This window comes from Homalodisca vitripennis, chromosome 5 (genome assembly GCF_021130785.1).
Source record: "Homalodisca vitripennis isolate AUS2020 chromosome 5, UT_GWSS_2.1, whole genome shotgun sequence".
NCBI lineage: Eukaryota > Metazoa > Arthropoda > Insecta > Hemiptera > Cicadellidae > Homalodisca > Homalodisca vitripennis.
In genome coordinates this window covers 106424584-106449088 of record NC_060211.1, presented here as the reverse complement: position 1 = coordinate 106449088, position 24505 = coordinate 106424584, and the positions used below count along the sequence as shown (strand labels likewise).

Sequence of the window (24505 nt, the reverse complement as noted above, 5' to 3'; positions counted from 1 at the left end):
AATGAGACACAGTTTGAGGACATCTTTATCAAAACAAAGCAAATGTGTAAGACACTAGATATGAACATTGCAAATTTTCAGTAAAGGAAATTATGATTTCTGTTAGAAGACACTAGTTTCTCTTCTTCCCCTTTTGTACACACACAAAAATAAGAATTGCACATATTTACTTATTACCGTGTTTTAGGAAAATTGATGGAACTACATCTTAACTACTTTTTCAAGTGTGAAAATGAAGATTTTGAAATTCTTTCAAACAACTCAATGCCAATATTGCAGGTATAGCGGGAGAATTTAAGTTGTTGAAATCAAAGAAGCGTGGAAAAACTTGTACATATTTTCCGTTTAAAAGTGTTCCGAAATGGATTGACTGGTTATTGAAGTTCAACGAGGTTTACAAAGTCTTCTCAAAACTCCGCACCATGAAATCCAAGCTCAGATAATAAACTTAGAAATGTTAAACTAAAACTAAAAAATAAAATAATAAACTCTGATTTTTTATCTTGATCTGTTTACAGTACACATTGATGAAATTTACAATGTGTTTCTACTAATATTGTTTTGTTGTACTTGGATGTAAATAAAAGCCTAAAATCCAAAGTTGTTTACATTTATTATGCAAACTGGTTAGTAAGCCTAATATCATTATACTTGATTAAGTATACTAAGTATACATCAAAAGACTCAATTTATCTTAATTACACCACCACTACTTAAGTCCTGCACACGCCTATAGTTCCATATTATCGACATCAAGAGGTCGAGAATTGTATGAAGCTATATGAGAACCTGTTAGGTGGCTGTCAAGTGGTGAGCCTTCTTGTGAGGCTAACTGGCAAGAATAAAATACCTAACCTTTTGGACATTATCATTGTGAAAGGTACTTCGCTACGAAATCTGTCAGTATATCCTTGCTTTAGATTTGTCTTCTGGTCTTTCTCCAGTTATTAAGTCTAAGTGCTCAAGCCCTAACTAACCTAAGACCACATGTTTTATATAATATGTCCAGATTAGAACAACTTTATGAAGAAATTAATTCAATATTAAACTGCATATTCCATTGAAATCTCCTGGTGACTTGGAAGAAGCAGTTAATCAACTCAACAAAATTATTCAGAACGACACTTGGGTATCAACACCTGAAGTATCTTAGAAACAACTGGCCAATATTATAATTTATCCTGTTTACATAAGGAGACTTGTATTATAAAAGTAGAGGCTTAGGGGCCTTTGGCAGAGTACATGAAGTCAGAGTACATGGCATAACCAAGTTTCATGGAATCTTACTCAAAACTTCATAAGCTCAAGGAATGATTGGTTTAACCAATATACTAATGATCTTGGTGCGACTAGGTAACGCGACTGACTATTCTCTGTAGAAAGCCACCAATTACTTAAAAATACCAATAACTATACGAGTGGAGATGTCTCATAGGCAAAACACAGCAATGTAAAAGCGTGTACCTTTTTACGTCACTTTGACAATGTGTTTAAACCATGCCCAAAATTAGACCTTCAAAATAATGACAATGAAATATTTGAGTTTTTAGACTACCTCATCATATGACATTACCTGTTCTATCTTTTACGCCAGCTAAAGTCAGAGATTGGATAATTCGGGATATATCCACAAAAGACTCTTGTGTATGATTACAATTACAACGAACTCCCTAGAACGGGTGTTTTCATTACCTTGATACTCAATACAATATTACATCTTGAATATTTTCCAAAATTATAGAAATTGGCACAAATTGTAGTGTTAACTAAACCAGGTAAACCTGCCAATATTGTATCATCGTACATGCCAATAACCTTTAGCCAATTTTTTCAAACTTATTAGAGAAGCTTTTTATTAATACATTAGTCAATACCAGTGTTTTTTCCGGATCACCGGTTTGATTTCCGAAAGTAGCATTCTACTTTAGAATAAATCCGTAGAATTTATTACATACCAGGAAAACACTTGAAGTGATTTTGTTCGTCAGCTTTTTGACATAAGTCAAGCTTTTAATAAGGTGTGACACCCTAGCACACTATTTAAATTGAAACGCTTTTCACCACACTCAATGTATGCCATTCTGAAATCATATATAAGTGACAGACATTTTAAAATTAAATTTGATGGGGTTAGCATGAATTTGGAGGACCATAAAAAGCTAAATTGAGTTCGGCTTTCTTCAACGAAGCGTTTTAGGCCTGTTTCTTTATTCCTTATTTACAGCAGACGTACCAACTTCGATTAAGACAATGACGGCTACTTTTGCAGACGACACTGCTATACTTTTATGCCATACACATGCTGCAACTGCTTCTAAAAATCTACAAAATGTTCTTGATGTTATTGCCTTGTGGTTCAAATAGCGAAGATTATATGTAAAAATAAATAAACCCATGCTACATTCTTGTTAAGACATGAAAAGTGTCTACAAGTCAGCCTCAATAGAGTTGTAATTCCAAAAGCTCATAGTATTAAATATCTAGGAGGAGGACTGTACCTTCATAGAAGACTGAATTTGCATTATCACGTATGGACCAAAAGACATAAACTAAATCTAAAATCTCGTAAGTTGAACTGGCTTCTTGGCAAAAAATCCCAATTCATCAAGCATTATTTTTTTAACTTTGTGTTTTTTTTTATTTTTTGCCTATTTTACAATATTCTCTTGGGAATTAAATTCTCTAACAGTTTTGGTTAAAAAGTTTGCATGTTTATTACCCATTTCATGAAGTTAATGAACTTCAAATCCAAACAAAGCATGTTTTTAGGACCGAACTTTGCATATTTTGTCTGGTATCTTAGAAATGGGTAGTGTTACTGAGGTGTATTTTATTCAGTTTGCTAGTTCATTTTACACAAAATCCAATAAATTTAACAACTATCTTTGCACCATTAAAACATTAGCTGTTTCGCTTTATTTCAGTCTTTTCAAAAAAAAAAATCGGGCGAAATATTTTGCTAGCCTTAGCTCGCTAACAAAACGGTTCCGGACATATATGCTTATATGAACTTTTTCATTATTATGATGAGAGGTTGTCGGGTTACCCATGGGACATTCTGTCGAATACAGTTCTTGAATATTATTTTATTTCAATTCCACTAGTCCGAATAAACGAATGGTTGAATTCAATTCCTCCAGAGAAATTGTATTCATTTCAAAAGTATTCGAACTAATTTTCGAATACGTGAATACACAAGCAATACTCAGTATTCGAATAATATTCGATTCTCCAATCACTAACCGGTTTTGATACAAACAACCGACATAATTTAATCATTTATGCTATTGTGCATCAAGATTGTTAACTTTTTATAACGTCATGTAATAATTTAGCTATAAAAGTGTTTACTTAATGTTTGTTGTAACGTATTGTAATTAAAATATTGTTTTAAAAAATCTCACGAATGCAAGATCTTTGCAACTTGTCTGGTCACAGATTATACTCCTCTGAATACAGAGATAATAATTACTTTATCATGTGACTGGACGTCTGTTCTCATCCTGGCGTTCTGAATTCTGATATTTAGTGCTCGCCCTAACCTTTTAATATTATAGTAATTTTTATATAAATTGTAAAACTTTTAATTATTCATTTTGAGACTACAAAAAGACATTAAATCAAATAAGAATCAGAAGAAGGTGAGAAATGATCAGTTAGATTGTCCATGAACTGTACTAATGAACAACATTATCAGAGGTAAGCTAAAATACTAACAACCCTTCTCTTTTCTGAACCTATTACTTTAAATTTGTATATTATATTCTTCACTACTACATAAGAATGTTAGATAACTTTCTGTTCAGGTTTCAGTCAAAATACGAGACAATTTCCAAAACGGGGTCAAGTTATGTCCATAATCTCTTCCAAGTTGTACCTGTCAAAATATGTACATTCAATTACTTTGGTATCAATGAAATTATTGATCTCATAATGTTAAAGGCCGCAGTATAATAAACGGCCACCAAAACAATCAAATCATTAGGGGAGATGTTAAGACACGGCCTACACTCATTATTCGGTTGTTTTTATCGAACTGTTCGATATATTATCCAACTTCGATATGAAAAAAGTACACAAGAGATATAATAAATTACGTAACAAGAAGAATCTCATTTAATTACAATTTTAAAAACATAAATTTAACACTAACATTACAAAACATCAAAACCAACTAAGGCCTAGACTTACAGTTCAAAGAAACCTTACACTATTTATAACTTGAGCTTGATAGCAATAACTAACAGCTTTTGTGAAATAGAGGAAAGAATACTCCCCATGGGTTACCAGGAGCCAAACGTACATATTAAAGCCACTTAAACAAATCGCATCACTTGTGAGAAATATCTCACATATTTCCCTCATATTCATCACTATTTTCTGTCTTAAAATATTAGTTACTTCTTGCTGTTTATTGTTTACATTAAAACTGCTATAAGTAATAAGGTGAATTCATATGCTAAGTTAAATAAATTGTAATATTGAATTATGCCTTCGGATTAAAACAACGAACAATTCGTTAAAACAACCGAATAACGAGTGTAGGCCGCATATTAAAGTCTACCTGATCATTAAACCAAATAATCAATTTCAAATATATAATTATTGAATACAAAAACATCTGAATTATAGATATTATCAGCCGTTCTATTTTATTAGCACTAGAAGAGTATATAAGAATTTGGATGGTGTCTTATTTACTATATCCACATTACCTACATACATCAGTCTAAAATCATTTTTAACAATTTCTTAATCCTTTGGATACCAGCCGACTGTATATTGCCGTTAGGTAATTACGTGAAAAAACTGGCCATCTATGTATAGTTGATCGATTTCCATGTGAAAAAGACCAGCTGGCTTTATGTAGCCTAGTTAACATGATGTATAATGAAATGATACATATATCATGTCTTGTTTATGTTTCAGGCCGTGAAGTTCGACAATTTATTATAAGTTCGATAATGTATTCTTTGTGCAAATAAAGTTTATGGATGGCTAGTGAATCTTTATTTCTCTTTGTTTGAAGTTCACTCACTCCTGGCGGAGCACGCGGATTCATCTGCTGACGTGCTATGGAAAAATCCATAGAAACATTATTTTTGTTCAATTTGTCTGAAACTTTATGTACTTCTGTTTTATAATACATAGATTTCAAAAAAGAATGTCTCCATGGTAAAAAATATTGTATGTAAAATATATATTTTGGGTATCAGTGAGGTTAACGGCTGAAGTAGCCAATCAAAATTTCAACTTTATTAACATATTAGGCTCTTCCTCCTGAACAATAATATATAATATAATATATATATTGTTTAAGGGATAGAAACCACAAATAACTTTGCTTTTTAATAATTAAAATGTAAATGTCAATTTGTGGTTATATTTATATGCTGTACTTCTTGTTATCTATAATTTTCAGCATTATCTGCTCCAGATAGTTTATCCAAGTGTTTAGTGGTCAGAACAGCTCAGTAGAGCATCAACAAGAGTCCAATGCAGTAGCCTTCACTGCCTCTTAGATTACAATGGTGTTCATTACTTGTGCTGCTTTAATACCATCAATTAGTTTTTTTTAATTTATTGACGTGTTTGTGGATTACATGAGCATTTAAATATTAGTAAATTAATTTATTCCTTTTTAATTGGTCATAGTGTTTTTTTCAGAGTAAGAGAAGAGTTCATTGTGTAATCGTGTGTTATTTTTATACAAGTAAGGCTATTTTTATGTGATCATAAGATACCACTGGTACGTAAGCAGATAGTACTTACATACCAAACAGTGTTTACGTTAGTTATGCTAGTTTTTAGTATTTATTAAACTTGTTTGTTTTTTACGCTATTTATTCATATAGTTCAAATTCTATGTTTTATTTTCAAATTTATTTTAACAACACCGGAAATGAGATTTTCACATCTCATCTTATTGCTATTGTCCTACTGAACAAAATAGTATAAAGTTTTAGGATGTGAAAAAGACAAGTAATGAATTTTAGATCATTAAAAGTGGAACTACTTTTCTTGCAAGATGAAGTTATGGTTAGGTGTACTTACAATATTTGTTGATTTTTTTCAAGCAGCATTTATTATAAAGCAGTAATGGCCAGAGGCATTAGTATTAATGTCAATGTACGCCGCGAGTACACAGACAGAGTAATGCCGACATGCACTCCAGGAGCACGTCTGGTTTTTCTTATTGCGTAATTATAATTTTCGGCCAAACACAATCAAATCTTGCACACTGTATCTAGGCAACATAGATTGAACAAAATTTATACTCTATGGATTGTTATCATGACGTTCACTTAGTGGGTTTCTTCTATATTTTTTCAGAGTTTGCTTGTAATTCCAATTGTTTGTTTACAAGGTATTAGCTTGTATTGTATTTTGCAACAGAACTATTGATTTTGTTCATGTGTTCACGTGTATGCATTCATTATTTTGATGTTATATAGTATAATATTAATGTACAGGGTGTTTTGCGAGAGGTTGGCACAACTTTAGACTGTGATAGTAATTACAAAAACAATTAAAAAAGTTCTCTGAACATATGTCTTATATCGCTTCGTTTGGTGTCTATCCATATGTTTTTTTTTATTTTCAAAATGGTGGCATTACAAATTTTCAAACTTTGATATCCCAAAAACTGTTAATCCCACGTAATAATTACAAAAATAACTATTTATTGCAAAACTAAAAAATTACCAAATTTGTTCAGATCGGTTGAGAAATTAGTAATTACATCAATTTTAGTTGGTTCTTCTTCCAGACTTCTTGAAAATGGTTAATCATTTCTTCTCAGAAGAACACATATTTAAATAGTGTGCAACTTTTATATCTTCTGTTCTAATTGTTTGATTGATCATCATGCTTCCTTTATTATATATGATATTGTCACTGTTTTTATTAAAAACTAATTATTTTAATTTCAAACACGATAATTATTATATTTATAGATAGTTTCGTATTTGATATAGGAATATTATGTAAAAGCAGGTCCCCTTATCTTACTCTGCCCAGGTATTGTAAGTTTATTTTTATAATTTTTTCTTATGATAGGGATCTATTCCAAACGTTTTTACACCAAAAACTTTATAATATCTTTTATGGAACTTAAGATATGGATTTTTTAAACGTCAGAAAATCATCATTTTTATCCTGTTACCTGTGGTTTATAGACAAACTTAGCTCATAAATGAACATCATATTTTTCTTAGCATGAATATATTGGTCCAGTTTTCAAAGAATTAAAATAGTATACATTTATCTCCACAAGTAAGTTTTAGAAACTGACAAACCATGTATTGTACAAAAATTATTAACGTGTTTAAAATGTTATATTCCAAATAGGCTAGTCCATCAAGTTAGAAGACCGGTGGTAATTAGGATTTCTTGGTAGGGGGATAACAAACTAAGGAGGGGTAGGTATAAGAGAGGAGATAACAGGGCTATCAACAATTTTGTTAAATAAGAACGGGCAAATTAGCCTAGGTCTATCAACTGCATTTGAGGGTTATTTTTTTAATTTTCTTTACTCTCTCATGTTTCATAATTTTATCCATAGTTTATTCCTCTATGGTGAAGTTTTTTTTTTTTTGTGAAGGTTAAAACAGCGAAGGAAACAGGAATTATCCGGACATTTGCCATCATTCAGTGATTCAGAAGATCAATATATCAATAAAATCAATGAATATGATTTTTTGTATCACTGAACGATGGCAAATTTCCAAAAAAATCCTGCTATTTTTACTTTGTAATTTTTATAAATTTTTGTTTTCTGATGAATGCAGGATTTAAAGGTTCTAAACCAAGTATTATTAGATATCAAACAAGGCTGGGGTAATACACCCAGTAGTTGGAAGCTTTAAAAGATTGTCCTCAATTATATTTACTTTCTATTAAAGCTAAAAGCCATTTTTATACTTTTCAGATTGTGGAGAGATTTGGAATAGATTGTTTGATCACAGGCCATTTTTAAATGGTGAGATTTTGTACTTCCAAGAGGAGTTTGAGGTATAGTAGTCTATTTTTACATATACTAGTTAATGTCGTATTTTTTATGTATATTTGATTTTCAGTCCATAAAAGTATATAGTGAACTTAGTATAAGACATCCCTGAAACATACATCTGGTTACTATTTTTCACAACGTGTAAAAATGATAGGACTCTGAAATAGAGCTTCCAAATCAGTATTCTGTGATGTAATAGTATTTAAGTTTACAATGTTACTTTAAAAGCAAAGACCAAATAAAAAATGTTTACTAATTTAATCGCAACAAAATCTTTAAATAAATTTATTATGACTTATATGAATTTTTGGAATAACTGTTGAGATGGATTCAAGTACACTTATAAAATGATAATGGTACTTGCACATGCAAACATTGTATGAGAATATCAGGTACCAAAAGCACAAAACAAAGCCACAAGTTGTGGGAGCCATAACCTGAGAAAAGGCAAAAATCTACTGGAAATTCCTGGTTAGAATAGTGTATAGAATAAGTGAGTGAAAGTGCAATATTGCAATAAAGTAATGATGTCATAACAAAGCATGAAAAATTGTTTACCATCGCTGAGCAGTTGACATCCATTGTGTGCATTGCGCATATATGCGGATGACGCTTGGCAATGAACAAATATAGACATGCAAAATATGAACTTTAAAGTTAAATATTGTTTACAAAGAAAAGGTTACTTTGGTTGTATAATTTTGAATTTTTAAAAAACAAAGTTTGACAGAAACATGTTATAGTGAGCGGTTAATATCTAATGTAATAATTAATGAGCGTACATGAATAAATCAACAGAAAATAAACCTGTTTTGGTTTTTTTGAGATTTTAATGTCATCATACGCATGATAACAAAGACTATTGCTATATTAGACATTCTTTTAGGTTAGAGTTTTAGATCAACTATTACAGACGTCAACCTGAAATCTGATTGGGGAGGCACAGTATAGGCAACATTTTTGTTAAACCTTTTACATAGTAAATTAGCCTGTTATTTAGCAGTTTCTTAGAAGCAAGAATGGTGAACCTGAAAAAATAAAACTAATAATGTTTTGTATTAAAAGTATTTAAAAACAACATGAAACATTAGAATAAAGTATCCAATGAAAGAAATGTTGACAGACAAATCAATAATTTTTTATAGCCAAAGTTTTTTAATATAAAAATTAGAAATTAACAGATAAGAACTTTAAGAGACTTCTATTTTATATATTAATGGCCCACCAGAAATTAATAGTTATTATAAATTAAAGAAGTTTGAATGTAAAACTGATTGCTAATAGTGCAATTTGACCATGCCAGGAGTTTCATTGTTGTTGGCAACCTAGAAAATTATCACCAATACTAGTTTGTTATTATTATCTATATTTTATTTCTGAAATTGATGTAAACGAAACATGTTATAGTGTGTAAAATTAAACATTAAAAAGTTACGAACTTCAAGTTAGATATTATTTAAATGGCCACGATATTTACTTACTTTGATTGCGAACTTACAGTTTTGGTGAAAATTTGATTAAAATATGTTATAAAATAAATTAACTGGATTATTCCATAAGCTCACATATATCATAAATTCACCACCAAAGGGTTGAAAGTTCATTATTTTATTTTCATAGTTAAGTCAACTATAAAAAATGTTTGATAAGCATCTAAGTTTTTATACGTCTTACACAATTTTGGTTGAAACAATATCAGAGAAGCATAACAGTAACATTGAGTAAAATTTAATCACCTTTAAGAATTATAATATTTTTAAATGATAAATTCAGCAATCTAGAGGTTTTGTACTTTTATTTTATTGTTTTAGTACTATCGCTATCGGTATTCATTAATAACACAAGTTACTAATAAACTACTAGCACCAACAACGAAAGCAATGAGAATTGCGTTAAGACTGTAGATGTTCACTGCTCGTTGTCTCTCTTGCCTGAAGCGCAGGAGGTGAGGTCTGTATTTCTCAACCCCCAAAACCCCCCTGGATACGTCTATGATCGAACCTGAACTTTAATTCAGCTGTAGAGTTTCTTGATTCTATTATTGTTACTTTATTGTTTTTTCTTTGTTAATTGTTGTTAAAAAAAATTTTTTCAGGTAAAGCGAAGTGATCGTGAGATAACAAAATTGTTTGAAGTGTTAGAGTATGTAACAGAGATACGAGACTCTCAGATTGATAAAGTGAAGACTTTGAGTGAGACTGATCTATCTGGTTGTCAAACAAAACTCTCAGCTGCTCTGTCCAGTTGTGAAACCATATTGAATGAAGAACAAAAATACAACATTGTAAGTAGACATGAGTCTTATTTTAGTTTTATGATATTCATGTAATTCAAATTGTACACTAATTTTACTGGCCATTACAGTTTTATTTATTATTCTGTATCTGCAATTACAACCCAAACGTTGCAATACCCAAGAACACCTAACTATGTAATGGGGGTGAAAAATTACTACTATATCCTGAAAATGAGCTCAAACAATTAAGTTGTTGCAATTAAATATGTGTTTATCAAACACTCATTTTGATTAACTGAGCTCACTCCTCCACGACTTTATGATGGATGTGTTTTATATACATAGGCTAGTGGTGCTGTGACAGTGTAAATGAAGGCATTGCTTGCCTTAAGCAGTTTAAGCTGGTTGATCTGGAATATTATAGATAGCCGCTTGGTGGATGGCGTGCGGCTGACGCATGCGCAGAGAAGCATATCCCCCTCTTTGCCCGGGCCACGTGGTGCAGTACAGTCACAGGTCGCATTCGTTTCGTTCAGTCTTCTGATGCTCGTTCTGTTTAGTAGTATCTGACAATTGTGATTGTTTTGTTTATGTGCGACAGTACGTTTGTATTATTTTAGCAATTAGTGATGGCTGATCAAGGCAACGAACTATTTAGTTCAAAATTAGTGAATAAGGTTAAAAAGAGCTAAACTCGAGAAATAGTGCCTAATGTAGCAAAATTTATGAAAGCCGAAGCCGATGCTGACCGGTTTTTTGATTGACGTTAAGAAAGTTAATGCGAGAGTAAGTGCTGCCACTGGAGTTTCAGAAGAATCTGGCACATCTTTCGAAACGCCAAATAAAAATAGAATCTTACCTAAAAGAGTGACGGGGGTTAGACGACTTTAATTTGGGTGTTGTCAGGCGTATTGTGGATAATTTTTACCTCATTGAAAAACAACTTCCTACTTTAAAAGGTATACAAGAAAAAAAATGCGCTCAGAAATTAATTTTACAGGATCTAAAAGCAGTGTAAGCCGCATCTTGCGACGAATGGGCTACAAGTGGAGGAAAAGCAAAACAAACAAAAAGATATTAATGGAGACTCAAGATATTTCTTACAAAAGATTTGTGTTTTTGAAAGAGATTTCTCAATACAGAGCTGAGGAACGTGCAATTATTTATACAGATGAATCATATATTGATTCAACACACGTCTCCAAAAAAGGCTGGTCGGATGATTCCACAGCGGGGTTTAGCTGTCCCGTTAAGCAAAGGAAACCGCCTGATATTTTTACATGCCGGGGGTGAGATGGGTTTTATAAAAGACTGCTTAGTTTTGCGGCAGGCAAATCACAAAAAAGGAGACTACCATGATAATATGAATCATGAAAAATTGTATAAAATGGTGACAGAAAAATTAATTCCAAACTTACCGCCTAGGAGCGTTCTAATAATTGACAACGCTTCCTATCACAACGTGGAAATTGACAAAAGTCCTACTTCAAATTCAAGGAAATGTGATATGCAAGCATGGTTACTTGAAAAAAAAATATTCCATATTCACACACTATGTTAAAGGAACTTTATGAGATTATAAAAGCTAACAAACCAGCCTACAAAAGATATTTGTTATTGACGAGCTTTTAGGTGTGAAAAAGGACATGTAGTCCTTAGACTACCTCCTTATCATCCAGAACTAAATGCCATCGAATGTATCTGGGCTGAAGTAAAAAATTGGGTTGGTGCTCACAATGTACGTTTTAAAATGGATGAAGTCATAAAATTGGTAAAATGATAAGTTTGAGTCTATAACGGTTGATACATGGAAAAAAATATGTGAACATGTAAAGCAAAAGGAATTAGAATTTATAGGGAATCAAGGACCAATTGAAAATGTTATCGAATTCTTTCGTTATCAATCTTGGTGAGGATTCAAGTGAAGAAGACGACTTCCTGGAATCTGAGGACAGCAATGCCGCAGATGGAAATATGTCCGGAATCGAAGAGCTGGGCGATTACATTACATGGTATGATTTTATTATTGTATCACATAAATAACTGTAAATGTAAGCGATTAAGTAAAACGCTTAATTTACACTTTTATAAGTTTTTGTTTGATGTTTTATTGTTTTTAAATATCACATTTAATCACATTTAAATAAATTTAAAATCATTAAATGTGCTGTAAAATACATGGTTAAAACTTTAAATAATTACAAGGGTTTGCTAATGAAAACCGGTAGGCTAAAAAAAAAACCTTTTATGTAATTGAAACTATTTCTAGAATTATGGCTGTAAATCCCCGTATCTAATAGTATGTGGAGTAAACAACAGTATAACGTCAAATTATATTAAATTATCGCAGTTGTCAGAATTCATGCATAAGCTTGACTATAAGGAGTTTGGAACGGGCAAAGAACAGAGTGGACTGTACATACGTCTTACCGCGACGGCACGGGAGGGGAAATGTAGGGGGAGAAGTCTGAGTCTCTCGCTCGCTTCCCTCCCTACGCGCCAAGCACGGTGCTACGGTCTGTACTTGTTAAAAGGCATTGTCAGGTGAAATTAACAACCTATAGTAAAAAAAAACAACAATATAGGATTTACAATAAAAATTTGAATACAAAAATAAGAATCATGAAATTGGGCAAGTTTTTGCTCTTTACAATTGACAAAGTAAAATAACAATATCTTGTATAAAAGTTTAACTGTTCCTTTTTAGGGAAACAGATTGTTTAGTTTCTTTAATTACTTAGGATAGTTCTCTCTCTATAATATGTATTGTTGAATGGCAAATATGTTACATGAGATTTTAAAAACAGTTGAGTTACTGTGGTTATAGTGTCTTAACCGATATTAATTTTGCAGGATGCAAATTTGGAATTAAAAAGAGAAATTCGAGAAGGTGACTGGGAGAGGTTCCAATCTGAAATGAAAGTGAAATATTCCAATGTAGATCACACTTTTAATGAGAAGGAGGAAGAATTATCTGAATTCTACAGTGATTTGAAGAAAAAGTTACACCTTGACGATACACCCATTTCCAGGATAGAATAATAATTATTCAAGATGCTTGGTTCCATTGAAGAACCAGAAATCTTTATTTGTGTGCCTCGACACGAGGTTGGCATTTTGAAAAGAAAGATAAAAGCAATAACAAAAGAAAAAATCTCAGATAGTTTATGGAAGAAGTTAAAGGAAAGTAAAGATGTGTTAAAACTGACAGTGAGTGAAGTTCGATGGGTCAGAGAGAACGTAGAGTTAGATATTCCTCTGCATGAGTGGCTGGAGAAGTGTAAGATTGAGCTTCCAGAACCTCCAGTGATCCCACGCAGTCCAGAACTGGAGGCAAGAATACAACGGCTCAAGCTGGAGCAGCAAGAACGGGACTATCAAAACATGACCAGGAATGTCGATACAATACGGTCCAGATATCCGGATGAATCTATAGCCTCACAAGGTAACAATTATATGTATGTATATTTTTTATTACTTTAGAAATCCGATCAAACGAGCTAAACATCACCAGAACTATCTCAGATACGGAAAAATTAGGATAATACAGAGATTGCAATATATTATCTTAATTTACAAAATATCAACGATGATAAATAAAAATGTTTTATTTATATAATAAACTATTGTATTACTGTCTTTTACATAGAATACAAATCATAAACACAATTTGTACATGCCCAAAAAGTCTTCATCATAAAGTTAGCAAAAATACTGAAAAACACTTTGTCATGGCCTATGAACTGTTTTTGCCATTTTGAAAAATATTAGGAACGATATCATCTGTCTTCTTCATTTTGTTGATGTTAACCATATCAGTAATATCCTCGTCTATAATCTGGTAATGTGGACTGCATTCAACCACTCCTCAATGTTTTCATTGGATAATAAGTAAATATGACAGTACCCGGATGCAACTAATAGGTGCATTCTTATCCGGTTCCGCTGTTATTAAAACTAACAACAGCGAGTATAACCATGCAAACAGAGTAATGTTTTGCAACCTCAAACATAAAAAAAACCTGGTATCCTCATTGTAATTTTGTACACACTTTACAAAATATTATTAACTTTTGGGGTCCATAGGCAAACTCAGTCCAACATCACTTTCTCAGCTGTTCCGGTCTAAGGACGAACTCAGTCCGACATATGTTGCAACGTGAATATTATTCACGTGACCCTTAATGTAACGTGATAAGTCTTTTAAAAAACTATTCCAGTTCTTTGTACTCCCTTGTACGTATTTTCCTAAATATTTGGAAAACTTATTGAAGAATTAAATATTGATACAATGATTATACATTGAAGTTGTCAATTTGATAAGTAAACTTACCATTGAGAGGAATTTTTTTCCTTCTATATTATTAACAGAGTAATGTAGAAGTTTTAGTAATATTTTAGCCATCTCAGTGCCATGACATGTGTATGTAGAGCAGTAAAATGGTTGTCTCTGGCACTTAGTTACAGATAAGATACTTGTAATAAATCGTAACTATATGTATTTGCATATTAATGTAATTTTTATAATGATTAAAACTAGATCAAAGAATCTGTAAAAGCAAAATTTTAAATATAACATTATAATGTTAGTTCATTTTATGAGATCTCTTGTAATGTGGAATATTTAGAGCTTACACGTGTATATTTCTGTTACAGTGAAAGAGATCAATAGGCAAATGATTGCTGTGCTACAGTTTGTTGTGTCAGTCGGTGCAGGGTTTGCTTTTGGTTTCATCGGAGTAGAACTTATCGTTGGTGACCTGGATTTTGGGTTCCGGCTCTTGCTTGGAGTCATGTGTGCTCTCATCATCGCCCTAGCAGAAATATACTTCTTGGCCAAGCAGCTAGCAGAGGATGTCTTTCCCGCTCCCCCGTCGCGAAAGTCGCACCAAGATTGACATCTGTCCTGCCAGATCAGTTCTTTTGTGTATTTCAATAGTTCGCTTTACAAATAACTAGTTAACATGCAAAGGAATTGTGGTTCCTGTAATTTTATATCTTTTGCTAAAAAAACAGTTTTTTAAGTGTAAGTTAGCACATGACTTGGTGAGCTTACTTGTTGGTACTTAGGTATGTTAAAAAGTAATAATGTAAATAATAAAACGAATTATAGATTCAAATGGATTATTTATTTTTCCTGGTTTAGCACTTGTGTGTGTGAATCTATTATCAATGCCAGTTAAGAGATTTAGACCTAAAGACAAACTCTAGGGCAGGATGAAGATTACTATATATTAGTGTAGTTGTTATATCTCGTAGGGTCTACTTGCATTTCAGCATGCTGCAACACTAAGTTAACTTAAATTGCCATAAAAATTAAATTTGATGAAGGAATTAAAAATTTTTTTATGTTGCTGTCAAATGCTTAAAATTACAATTAACCTATTTAATTTTTACTCAAATGAAATAAATATCATTTTTATGTATTACAGTGACACATTGTATTAGCAGAAGTGGAATACCATATTAAATACATATATTTTTAACATACAAAAATTTAAGTGTAATTTAACTGTTATATTTATAGAGTTTTCTGAATTCCTCAAGATAGTACAAAAAATAAGCAGTGAGCCTGTAATTCAGTGCTGTCCTCATTTTCCAGTCTTTGTTGTAGTTTAAGTCATCGTATGAATTTCTTGCCAATTTTTTTCTTATTAATCCTCAGATGGTGAGTTGGCAGGTTTTAGAGACTAATACACGATTTATTATGCTGATATGTATATATATATATATATATATATATATATATATATATATTCGTCTGAATATGACCATCAATATATATTATAGCTTCTTGGATGTAGAGTGAAATACTGTGAATATTATGTTCATGAAAGCTTTTCTACAGCACTCCAAAAATTAGCCAAAATCCTTACAGGAGTTTTTACAATAAATGTACTATCATTGTATGTCTATCCCACACATGCAATATTTAAGATGAGACTGAAAGAAGGCAAAGTATGCTCTTTTTTTGTTACTGAGTGATTAAATTTATTTTATTAGACTAGATTTTTTTACTGTTTGTTAATATGCAAAGTTCATATAATATCTTGATCAATTGTAATGCCCAGAAATTTGGCTTTCATTCCATATCGATTTCTGGAATGACAGGAAACTATGTAGCTCTTCTTCCAAATGCTACCTGGCCAGTTCTTGATAGATTTACTTCCAGGTCATTTCCATGTCAGAATTAAAATGTTGTGTAAAGGTACTCTAGGGAAGTTATAGCATGACCGGTGGGATGCGCGTGAGGAGTGGAGGAGTTGAGCGCGTGGGGGCACAATCTAAAGTAGGGGAGTGAGTACGGTGCTACTAACCCTACTGAGAGTTTTCGGCTCCCGGCTCATAGTGGTGGCGGGAGCCGAATATTGTAGTGTTTGCCAATATTTCTAGACCCTTATGTTCTTACCACGGTGGTCTTTTATGATGAGCAATTTAATATAGGAGACCTTGAGAATATTTGAACATTTCTAGACTCTTTTGAAGTTACGGCGACGGACTTTTATGATGGGGAATTCAATACAGGAAATCTTGGAAATATTGGGACCGGATGTACGTGATCTTAACAATGACTATGTTCTGCCGAAATTCATAGCTCACCCTTCTTAATGAGTTCGCAGTAGAGGTACCTGGTGGTAAGAAAGGGTTCTCATAAATTGGGAAAGGGTAGGAATTTATATTATTCTTGATCTCCAACGACGACAACAGTTCAGAATTGTAATTGTTACGCTTTGTTAGCCATTAAAATTCAATTTATCATATACTAACCGTGTAAGCTTCAGGATTTACGATAGTAAATACAATTATACACTACAAAATTTTCAACTGACATAGCCTAGCTGCTAAATTAAAAATTAATATAAAACTGGTTAAACTAATTTGTCAATATACACAGTAGAATAAGAAAAAACTCAGTTTTATCTACTAACTTGTATCAAGTTAATTTAATGATGTATACTTAAAATAACAATAACGCCAACGATCCACACGCAATAGTTAACATAACAAAACCCCGTTGTCAATGAAAATTATTTATTGTTCTTCGAACTACACCCAAATCTAGATTGTCCAGATTAAGTTTAGTATGTTTGCGTTTTCTTACTTTGTTGGGCGTACTAAAAGAATTGCCAATTGGACTTATTTTTTTCCTCCTTCAAAATTCGTCTCAGCGTACTTTTAGAAATTCCAGTTGCCTCTACGACACGCTGTTGAACTTTCTTCAAATTTAGAAGTGTGTTGGTTTCTGCTTCCCGTTTCATAAAATGGGAAGCACTTCTATTGCTTGGCCGTGTATAACCTTTCTACCTCCAATTTTACTTTTTACATTATGATCCATCTCAAACTCTTTACTTAAAACGTTATGAGCACAACGCAATTAATTCACAAATTGTATTACAACTTGTGAATTGGCACAAGCGAATGTTTTTTGGGCGGCATGTATAGAAGACTGGAGACCGAAGTTCACAAGGCTAAATACGGCAAGAGACTGAGCCGCTCCACCCCCCACCACTTTAGTTCCGTCTTTGCCTACGGCGCATCTCGAAGTCACCGGTCATGCTATAAATTCTCTACTATAATTTAGACAGTCGTCATTACTAGCCTATCTTCTGGTTTCTCATACAGCAGCAGGATGGTATAATCTGTATACATTATGGAAATACAACTATCTTGTAGGTGTTAGTGCATGTTATTTGTAAACTAAATAAAAATAACTGATCCTACAACAGACTTGTCGCTCTACTCTCTAAATTGGTGAAAATTTGGTCTTATTTCTGTGGTGACTTGTTTTATTACATACCTAAGTTCGATACGTTTTTTTCTCTCCTTTAGATAGCTTTTGAACCATGTTTTGTGAAACCTCTCACACCTAAAGATTCTAAATTTTTTACAATAAATTTGTGTCTTATAAAATAAATTATTATATCTCATAAGTATTGTATAATATTCTCTGGTTAAATCTCACCTACATTAATTTATACTTATACACACAATTTTTTAAAAGAAAACATCTCCATTAATCGTGCACTCTTCTGCTAAAGGTTTTCTTTCAGAGTATGACAATGACAATGCTATAAAAAGAAAATGGAAAATAAAGGAATGGAACTTCCTGGACTGGTGTAAGGAAAAGGGAGAAATCCCATACAGACCTGATATTTTTCTTACCTAATGCTTTGAAAATGTATAGAATTAATTTCAAGGATATACCTAAATTATTATGTCTTAGCATAAGCCCTAATTAACCATTGGTTACAAGGCCAACTCATCTAGTTCCTTTTGAAATAATGAAATGAAAACAAGAACTTTTGTACGAAACAAGTAGGTGTAGTGCAACAAAACCTTGTATGATTTATCTCCAAATTTAAAAAAATTCACTTATCCTAATTTGGCGTCTGTACAGACTTGACAAGCTACATACTACTATTTCTTTTTGAGGTGTCCAATAATACGCATTTTTACTACTCAGGCCATTGAAAGTACATGTAAATGTAAGAAAATATGATTATTGTGCTTCCTCTGATCGCTCTGTATTCTAAAGTTATATACTGAATTTTTTAGTGTAAACGTGTTCTGTTGTTAGACAATTTCACTGTTATATATTGATTACTGCTTATATGAGAGACAGCTGTACTAGTTGTCATCTTGATTTTAGCCCCATTGAAAGAAAAATTAAACTTCAGACAGTTCTAACTCATATTTTTGGTCATATTGTTATTGATTTCTCATTATAATGATATAATTATCCCACACCCCATCACTTTCAGATTTTTCCATATTCATTTTAGATATTCGTTAAAGTAAATCTCAAAGCGTTTGTATGTGTGTTAGTCATATCTTTTAAATGAGACATTTCCTATGAATCTATAATCAATAGTTAGAGTTTAACAGATGCAGACTAAACATTGCTCTTATTAAACAAAAGGCAAGGTAATTTCACTGCTTTGTAACTTCATGTCGTAAGTTTTATCGACACATGAAGAAGAGTTTAGATTCCAGCCCTCAAAACAGTGTTTTATTTCTGTTCCATAACATATAACAATGATAAATGTCCAAAATGTTATTTATTATTCTTTTCAACTTAGTAAAAATATTACTTTAGCATCTCTAGTTTATAAGACTGTCTTCTGATTCCTTCAAATCAGTTGTACAAAACTTCATTCAGACGTAAGTCTTTCAGTCCTCGGCTGTTGATTTTACTCACACAGTAAGTATATCCTACTTCCCCCCAAAGTATTGATCAGTTTTCATATTGTTTATTGCAAACATAAGTAAGCTGCTCCTCACAGAAGATAGTTTCAACTTGAAGCATTATTTTATTTCTGGGAATAATGGATATAAAGAACATTAACCAAACATTATTCAAATGCTAATCCTATTGTTTGCTATACAATAACGTACTATGTAATTTACAAGGCAGGAGTATACCACACTATTTGTCATGTAACAGGCTTCTCTGAAGTGGCATGCAAAACTTTAAGTCTATAGCTTATGTGTTAGTATGTCACATATTAAAATGTCAGTTTGTTTACAAATTTACTTATTCTGTGATTTTATCATTGCCATCATTGTTACCTGTTTAAGCAACTTGAAAACATTCACATAGAGTGTGATATACAACATCATAAAACTCTCAGATGTTGCCTATATAGAAATTAAGGTTCATACAATATTTCAAGTAAATACATAGGCATATCCAGGAGGTTGTAACCCGCCCATTGATCCAAATATTCAAGGTATATTTTAACTTCCGTTAAATGGAAAGTATACTTGTGGTCGAACCATGTATCATGGTTCAGTTTTGTTTTTAATTGTTTATATTTTAACTATAACTGCTGGCATATAGTAAAACACACGACTCATGCCTAGTAATTTTTCAGAATGATGAGTCCGTTTGTGACATGTAGGGGTTGACAAATATAATACAGCCACTGTTCCACACTTCCTGCACTTCGGGCGAAAGAGACCGCGCGTAATGGCCATGAATACCTACCGCTCTTCTCTTTGACCTGCTAATTTATAATAGTCTTAACATAGTTCTCATCGCTTTTGTTATTGTGTTTGTGACTTGTGTTAATAATGAATAATACCAGTAACATTTTACTGGTTTTATTGCTTGAAAGTATTTTATTTCTTTAAAGTGATTAAATTTCACTCGCTGTTACTGTTACCCTTCTCCGGTTGTTACAACCAAAATTGTGTAAGACGCATACAAAATTAGATGCTTATCAAAACATGTTTTATAGTTGACCTAACTATAAAAATAAAATAATTAACTTTGAACCCTTTGGTGGTGAACTTATGATATGAGATTATGAAATAACCCATTTAATTTATTTTATAACATATTTTAGTAAAATGTTCACAAAAACTGTAAGTCCAATGCGAAAGGAAAGAAATATTGTGGTCTTTTAATTGGCATATGATTCAATGTTATTTTTTTATGTTTTATTTTATACACTAGAACATGTTTTGTTACATCAGTTTCACAAATAAAATAGAAATAAATAATAATAATAATAATAAAATATTATTAAATAGTAAATGTTAAGCTCATATTAAAATAAACTCAAAAACCTCATGCAAACAGTAAAATGCATTCTATTGTTAGACCAGATAACATCCTAATTTTGAAGAGTTAAATAAATAATTAAGGACCTAAGTCAAGAACTGAATTTTTATAAATGTGTAACATTGATTTCTCTATGTTTAACTAATTTTAATTTCTATTGCTGGAGCGATGTTCTGGAATTTTAAACAAATTGTCGTTATTCAAAACTAAATCAATGCTATTATAAATTATAAATTAAGGAGTTTTAAGATGCTATTTGACAGAAAATATTCTCTGAATCTCTTTTGCAATCTGAGACTGCAGTGCAAATCCATGTGAAACCTAAATTCTGAAGAGAATGCCTAGATTCAAATAAGCTACACTGACAGCCCGTGGTCAACAATGTCAAAAGACGTAATTAAATCAAAAAAGATAATAAAATTGTGCTCATTTACTCATTAGATGTCACTGCTTTCCAAACAAATAAAGAAACGTCAGAAATTGTGGAGAGATTGTGATTGAGATGAACATATTGTATTATTTGTTTCAAGAAAGTAGTATAGTACGGTAATGAACTTAAGTAATGTACAGTTGATTTTACGTTATGCAGACATGTACCATTTTCTCAAATATTTGTTTATAGTTTGAACAAAACATTCAAGTAAGAGAATAATTCTAAAACATTGTTTGACTATTGAGAAAGAAAAAAAAATCATTTGTAATATACTTTTTAAGAGAGCTGAATGCATCTAGATATTAAAATAACTGTAATTTGTGGAAGTAAAATTTAATTAAATATATTTATAATAGGAAAGTGTGAAGATTTAGGTTAAAAGTGGTTCATTGTAAATAAAGGATTTAGATTTTAATGTACCAGTGTTGTAAATAAAATTAGATTATAAATTAAAATGACTAATAATTGTCCGGCATCTTGAAGTTCTTGTCTGTTGTTTCTAATTTTATGATTAAACTACTTTGGCATCTTATAAACTGATTTTGTTTAGTGAATTAAAGGAAATGCTTTGTTTGAATAGTCTCTAAAAGTATCTTTAAAAAACTAATGAACTGTCATTTAACATCTCTTTAGTTAAAAACACTCCTCCAATTTCCATATTTCAATATTTTTCCATAGTTTTCTTACTAAAAATTATCAGTTTTTTCAGGTTTAACGCATACTTGCTTCTAAGAAACTGCTAAATAAAAAGCTAATTTTTTATGTGAAAGATTAAGAAAAATGTTTGTATACCATGCCACTCCTATCAGATCTCTTATTGATGCCTGTAACAGTTTGTCTAAAACTGTAACCAAAAACAAATCTAATATGGCATTAGAGCCTATGTTATGACTAGTAGGATGACATTAAAATTCCCAACAAACAAAATAGATTTACTTTTTGTCAATTTATATTCATTAATTACTACGATAAGTTTTTACCGACCACTATAACGTGTTTCTGCCACATGTTGTATATGTAAATAAAAAATTAGATAACAAAAGTAAACAAATATATTTTTTAAATAATAAGTAACTTGAAGTTGATATATTTTGTTTACCACCGAGCGTTTGCTGCGTCTCTGCGCAATGCACGCAGTGGACATCTACAGCTCAGTGGCGATAAAAATACAATTACTAATTTCATGTTTCAAAATTTGTGTAGTGATATACATGGTAAATATATCCTCAATAAAAATACTTGTTGATTTATATCCCAACATTTTTTATCAAGAATGACATGGTTTGAAATTAAGAAGCATTAAAATGTGAAATACTTATTACTTAAGTAATACAAATTTATGCCTATAATTTTCAAGTAAAGGATATATATCCTGGAAGCCCATTTTAGAATGTATAAATTCTAGGTAAAAGGTGGCAGATGTGTCTTTTTGTTCTTAAAGATTATAGCTATTTTCCCGAGCCTTTGTTATTCTCTTTATTAAAGCGTTGTTTTCTTGAAATTATTTTGTGTTATTGGGCATTCTTCAAAACGTTAAATTTATTTTTAAGTTACAGCCGTTTTATGTATAGCACAAATTTTTTTTTTTTTGAGGGAGAGGCAGGAAAAATGCAATTACGCATGCAGGTGGCCAGCCTGTAGTATGGGACTCCCCTAAAAACGGGTTTACCCACTAAAAAACATCCTCTACTCTTTAGGATTCTAACCTAAATAAGAATAATATAATATCAAACAGCTGTTAAACTTACCATTTTTAATGTTATTAGCATTTAAAATATTCCAAATTTGTAGTTGTAACCCTCCCCCCCCCTATATCTGTCTAATTAGTTATACAGTGTTAATACATTTCAAGCTGTGTTAATTAAATTGAATAGACACCTTCACAGCTGGTGTATACTGAGTGAGACTGGCTACTATAAACCTGGCTCTGCTGCAGGCAACATGTTAAATACACTTTAACAACGTTTGGGTGCAATTTGTCATACCCCATGTTTTAACCATACACCTTTCACAATGTTAAAGGTTTAACTTGGTCCCCTTATTTCAACACCATGTTATTTTTTAGTTCTAGCCTTTTGTTTTTCTAAATAAAATTTTGAATTTTTTAATTAATTTTCACACTTGTGATTTTCATGTTCCTAAGCATGTTGTTGAATTGTCAGCAATTTTAAATCTAAATATTGTATGTTTCATCACACTTCAGTCAGTAAGCTTCCATCATACAAAATGTTTTTTTTTATAAACTAATCAAAATGTTGCTTGAAAATTAGTACTTCCAAATTGTTACCCAATCTTAAAAAAAATATGTGCACTCACTGTTTATAATTTTTTTGGAAAATTGAAAATTGATTCTTTTGTATACAAAAGTGTTGTATGAATAAAAATGTTACATTAAAACGTACCCGACCAATACAGAAAACATACCACGGGTATGAACATTGAGACAGGTGACTTTATATAGGAACACTGTTAGGTATATTATAGAACTCTAGCTGTCATCACTGCCAGGAAACAGTTGGGTGCCACCATCATTTCTAAAGTAGAAGTGGTCCTCAAAATGTAATGGTTTTTTTTATAATCCAAGATCCAGTCAGATTCAGTAACAACTCAAAATCATTTGTACTGTAACTAATATTACAAAAATGTTGTTTCCACTTTGAAGATGACTCTTATCAATAAGTTAGTTGATCCATTTAAATTCCTTTTGACTGTAGACATTCCCCCCTTCAAAATAGTTCACAAATGCCATTGATGTGAAAATAGTCCTGATAAACAAACTGAATTTTAAAAAATAACTGAGTAATGCACAGCATACACTAACTATGTATAGGAGATTATGTCTTGCAGTGAAATATTACAAAAAGACGAGAAACGTGCCCCTTACAATATTGTGTTATATATCCTGGGACTTGTAGGAATTAAAAGTCACCTGCATACAAATCAGTGGCAGCTTGTTTATAAGGGCTCCAGGAGCAAAGCCCTCCTCTTCCAGTAAAAACAATAAATAAAACTATTAATAATAAACCAACTTTATAAAATGAAAAAGAGTCTATAAGAATCAATTCCAATCAACAAAATGTCAATAGCAAAACATTTAAAGTCAGCGTTTCCATTACAATGTTGATGGATGCTCTCAGAGTAGCCCCAAGGCTTCAATGTAAATAAATGGCAATAGCTCTTGAACAATGAGGGTGAGGCAAATAACTCCTATGCTTTTGTTATATGAGTTTGGGACAAAAACCTCACTAGCATTATTTT

At 31.7% G+C, this 24505-nt stretch overlaps 2 protein-coding genes across 2 annotated transcripts; both read left to right on the top strand.

Annotated features, from left to right (window-relative positions):
- The first annotated feature begins 3491 nt into the window (after window positions 1-3491).
- Window positions 3492-13289, top strand: LOC124362659 (biogenesis of lysosome-related organelles complex 1 subunit 5). The gene is made up of 4 exons (XM_046817353.1): window positions 3492-3699; window positions 7931-8013; window positions 10107-10295; window positions 13101-13289. The coding sequence occupies exons 1-4, from the start codon at window positions 3681-3683 to the stop codon at window positions 13287-13289; spliced, it is 480 nt and encodes a 159-aa protein (XP_046673309.1). The 5' UTR covers window positions 3492-3680.
- A 12-nt stretch (window positions 13290-13301) lies between these two features.
- On the top strand, window positions 13302-15367 carry LOC124362658 (transmembrane protein 199). The gene is made up of 2 exons (XM_046817352.1): window positions 13302-13692; window positions 14904-15367. The coding sequence occupies exons 1-2, from the start codon at window positions 13302-13304 to the stop codon at window positions 15143-15145; spliced, it is 633 nt and encodes a 210-aa protein (XP_046673308.1). The 3' UTR covers window positions 15146-15367.
- The last annotated feature ends 9138 nt before the right edge of the window (window positions 15368-24505 follow it).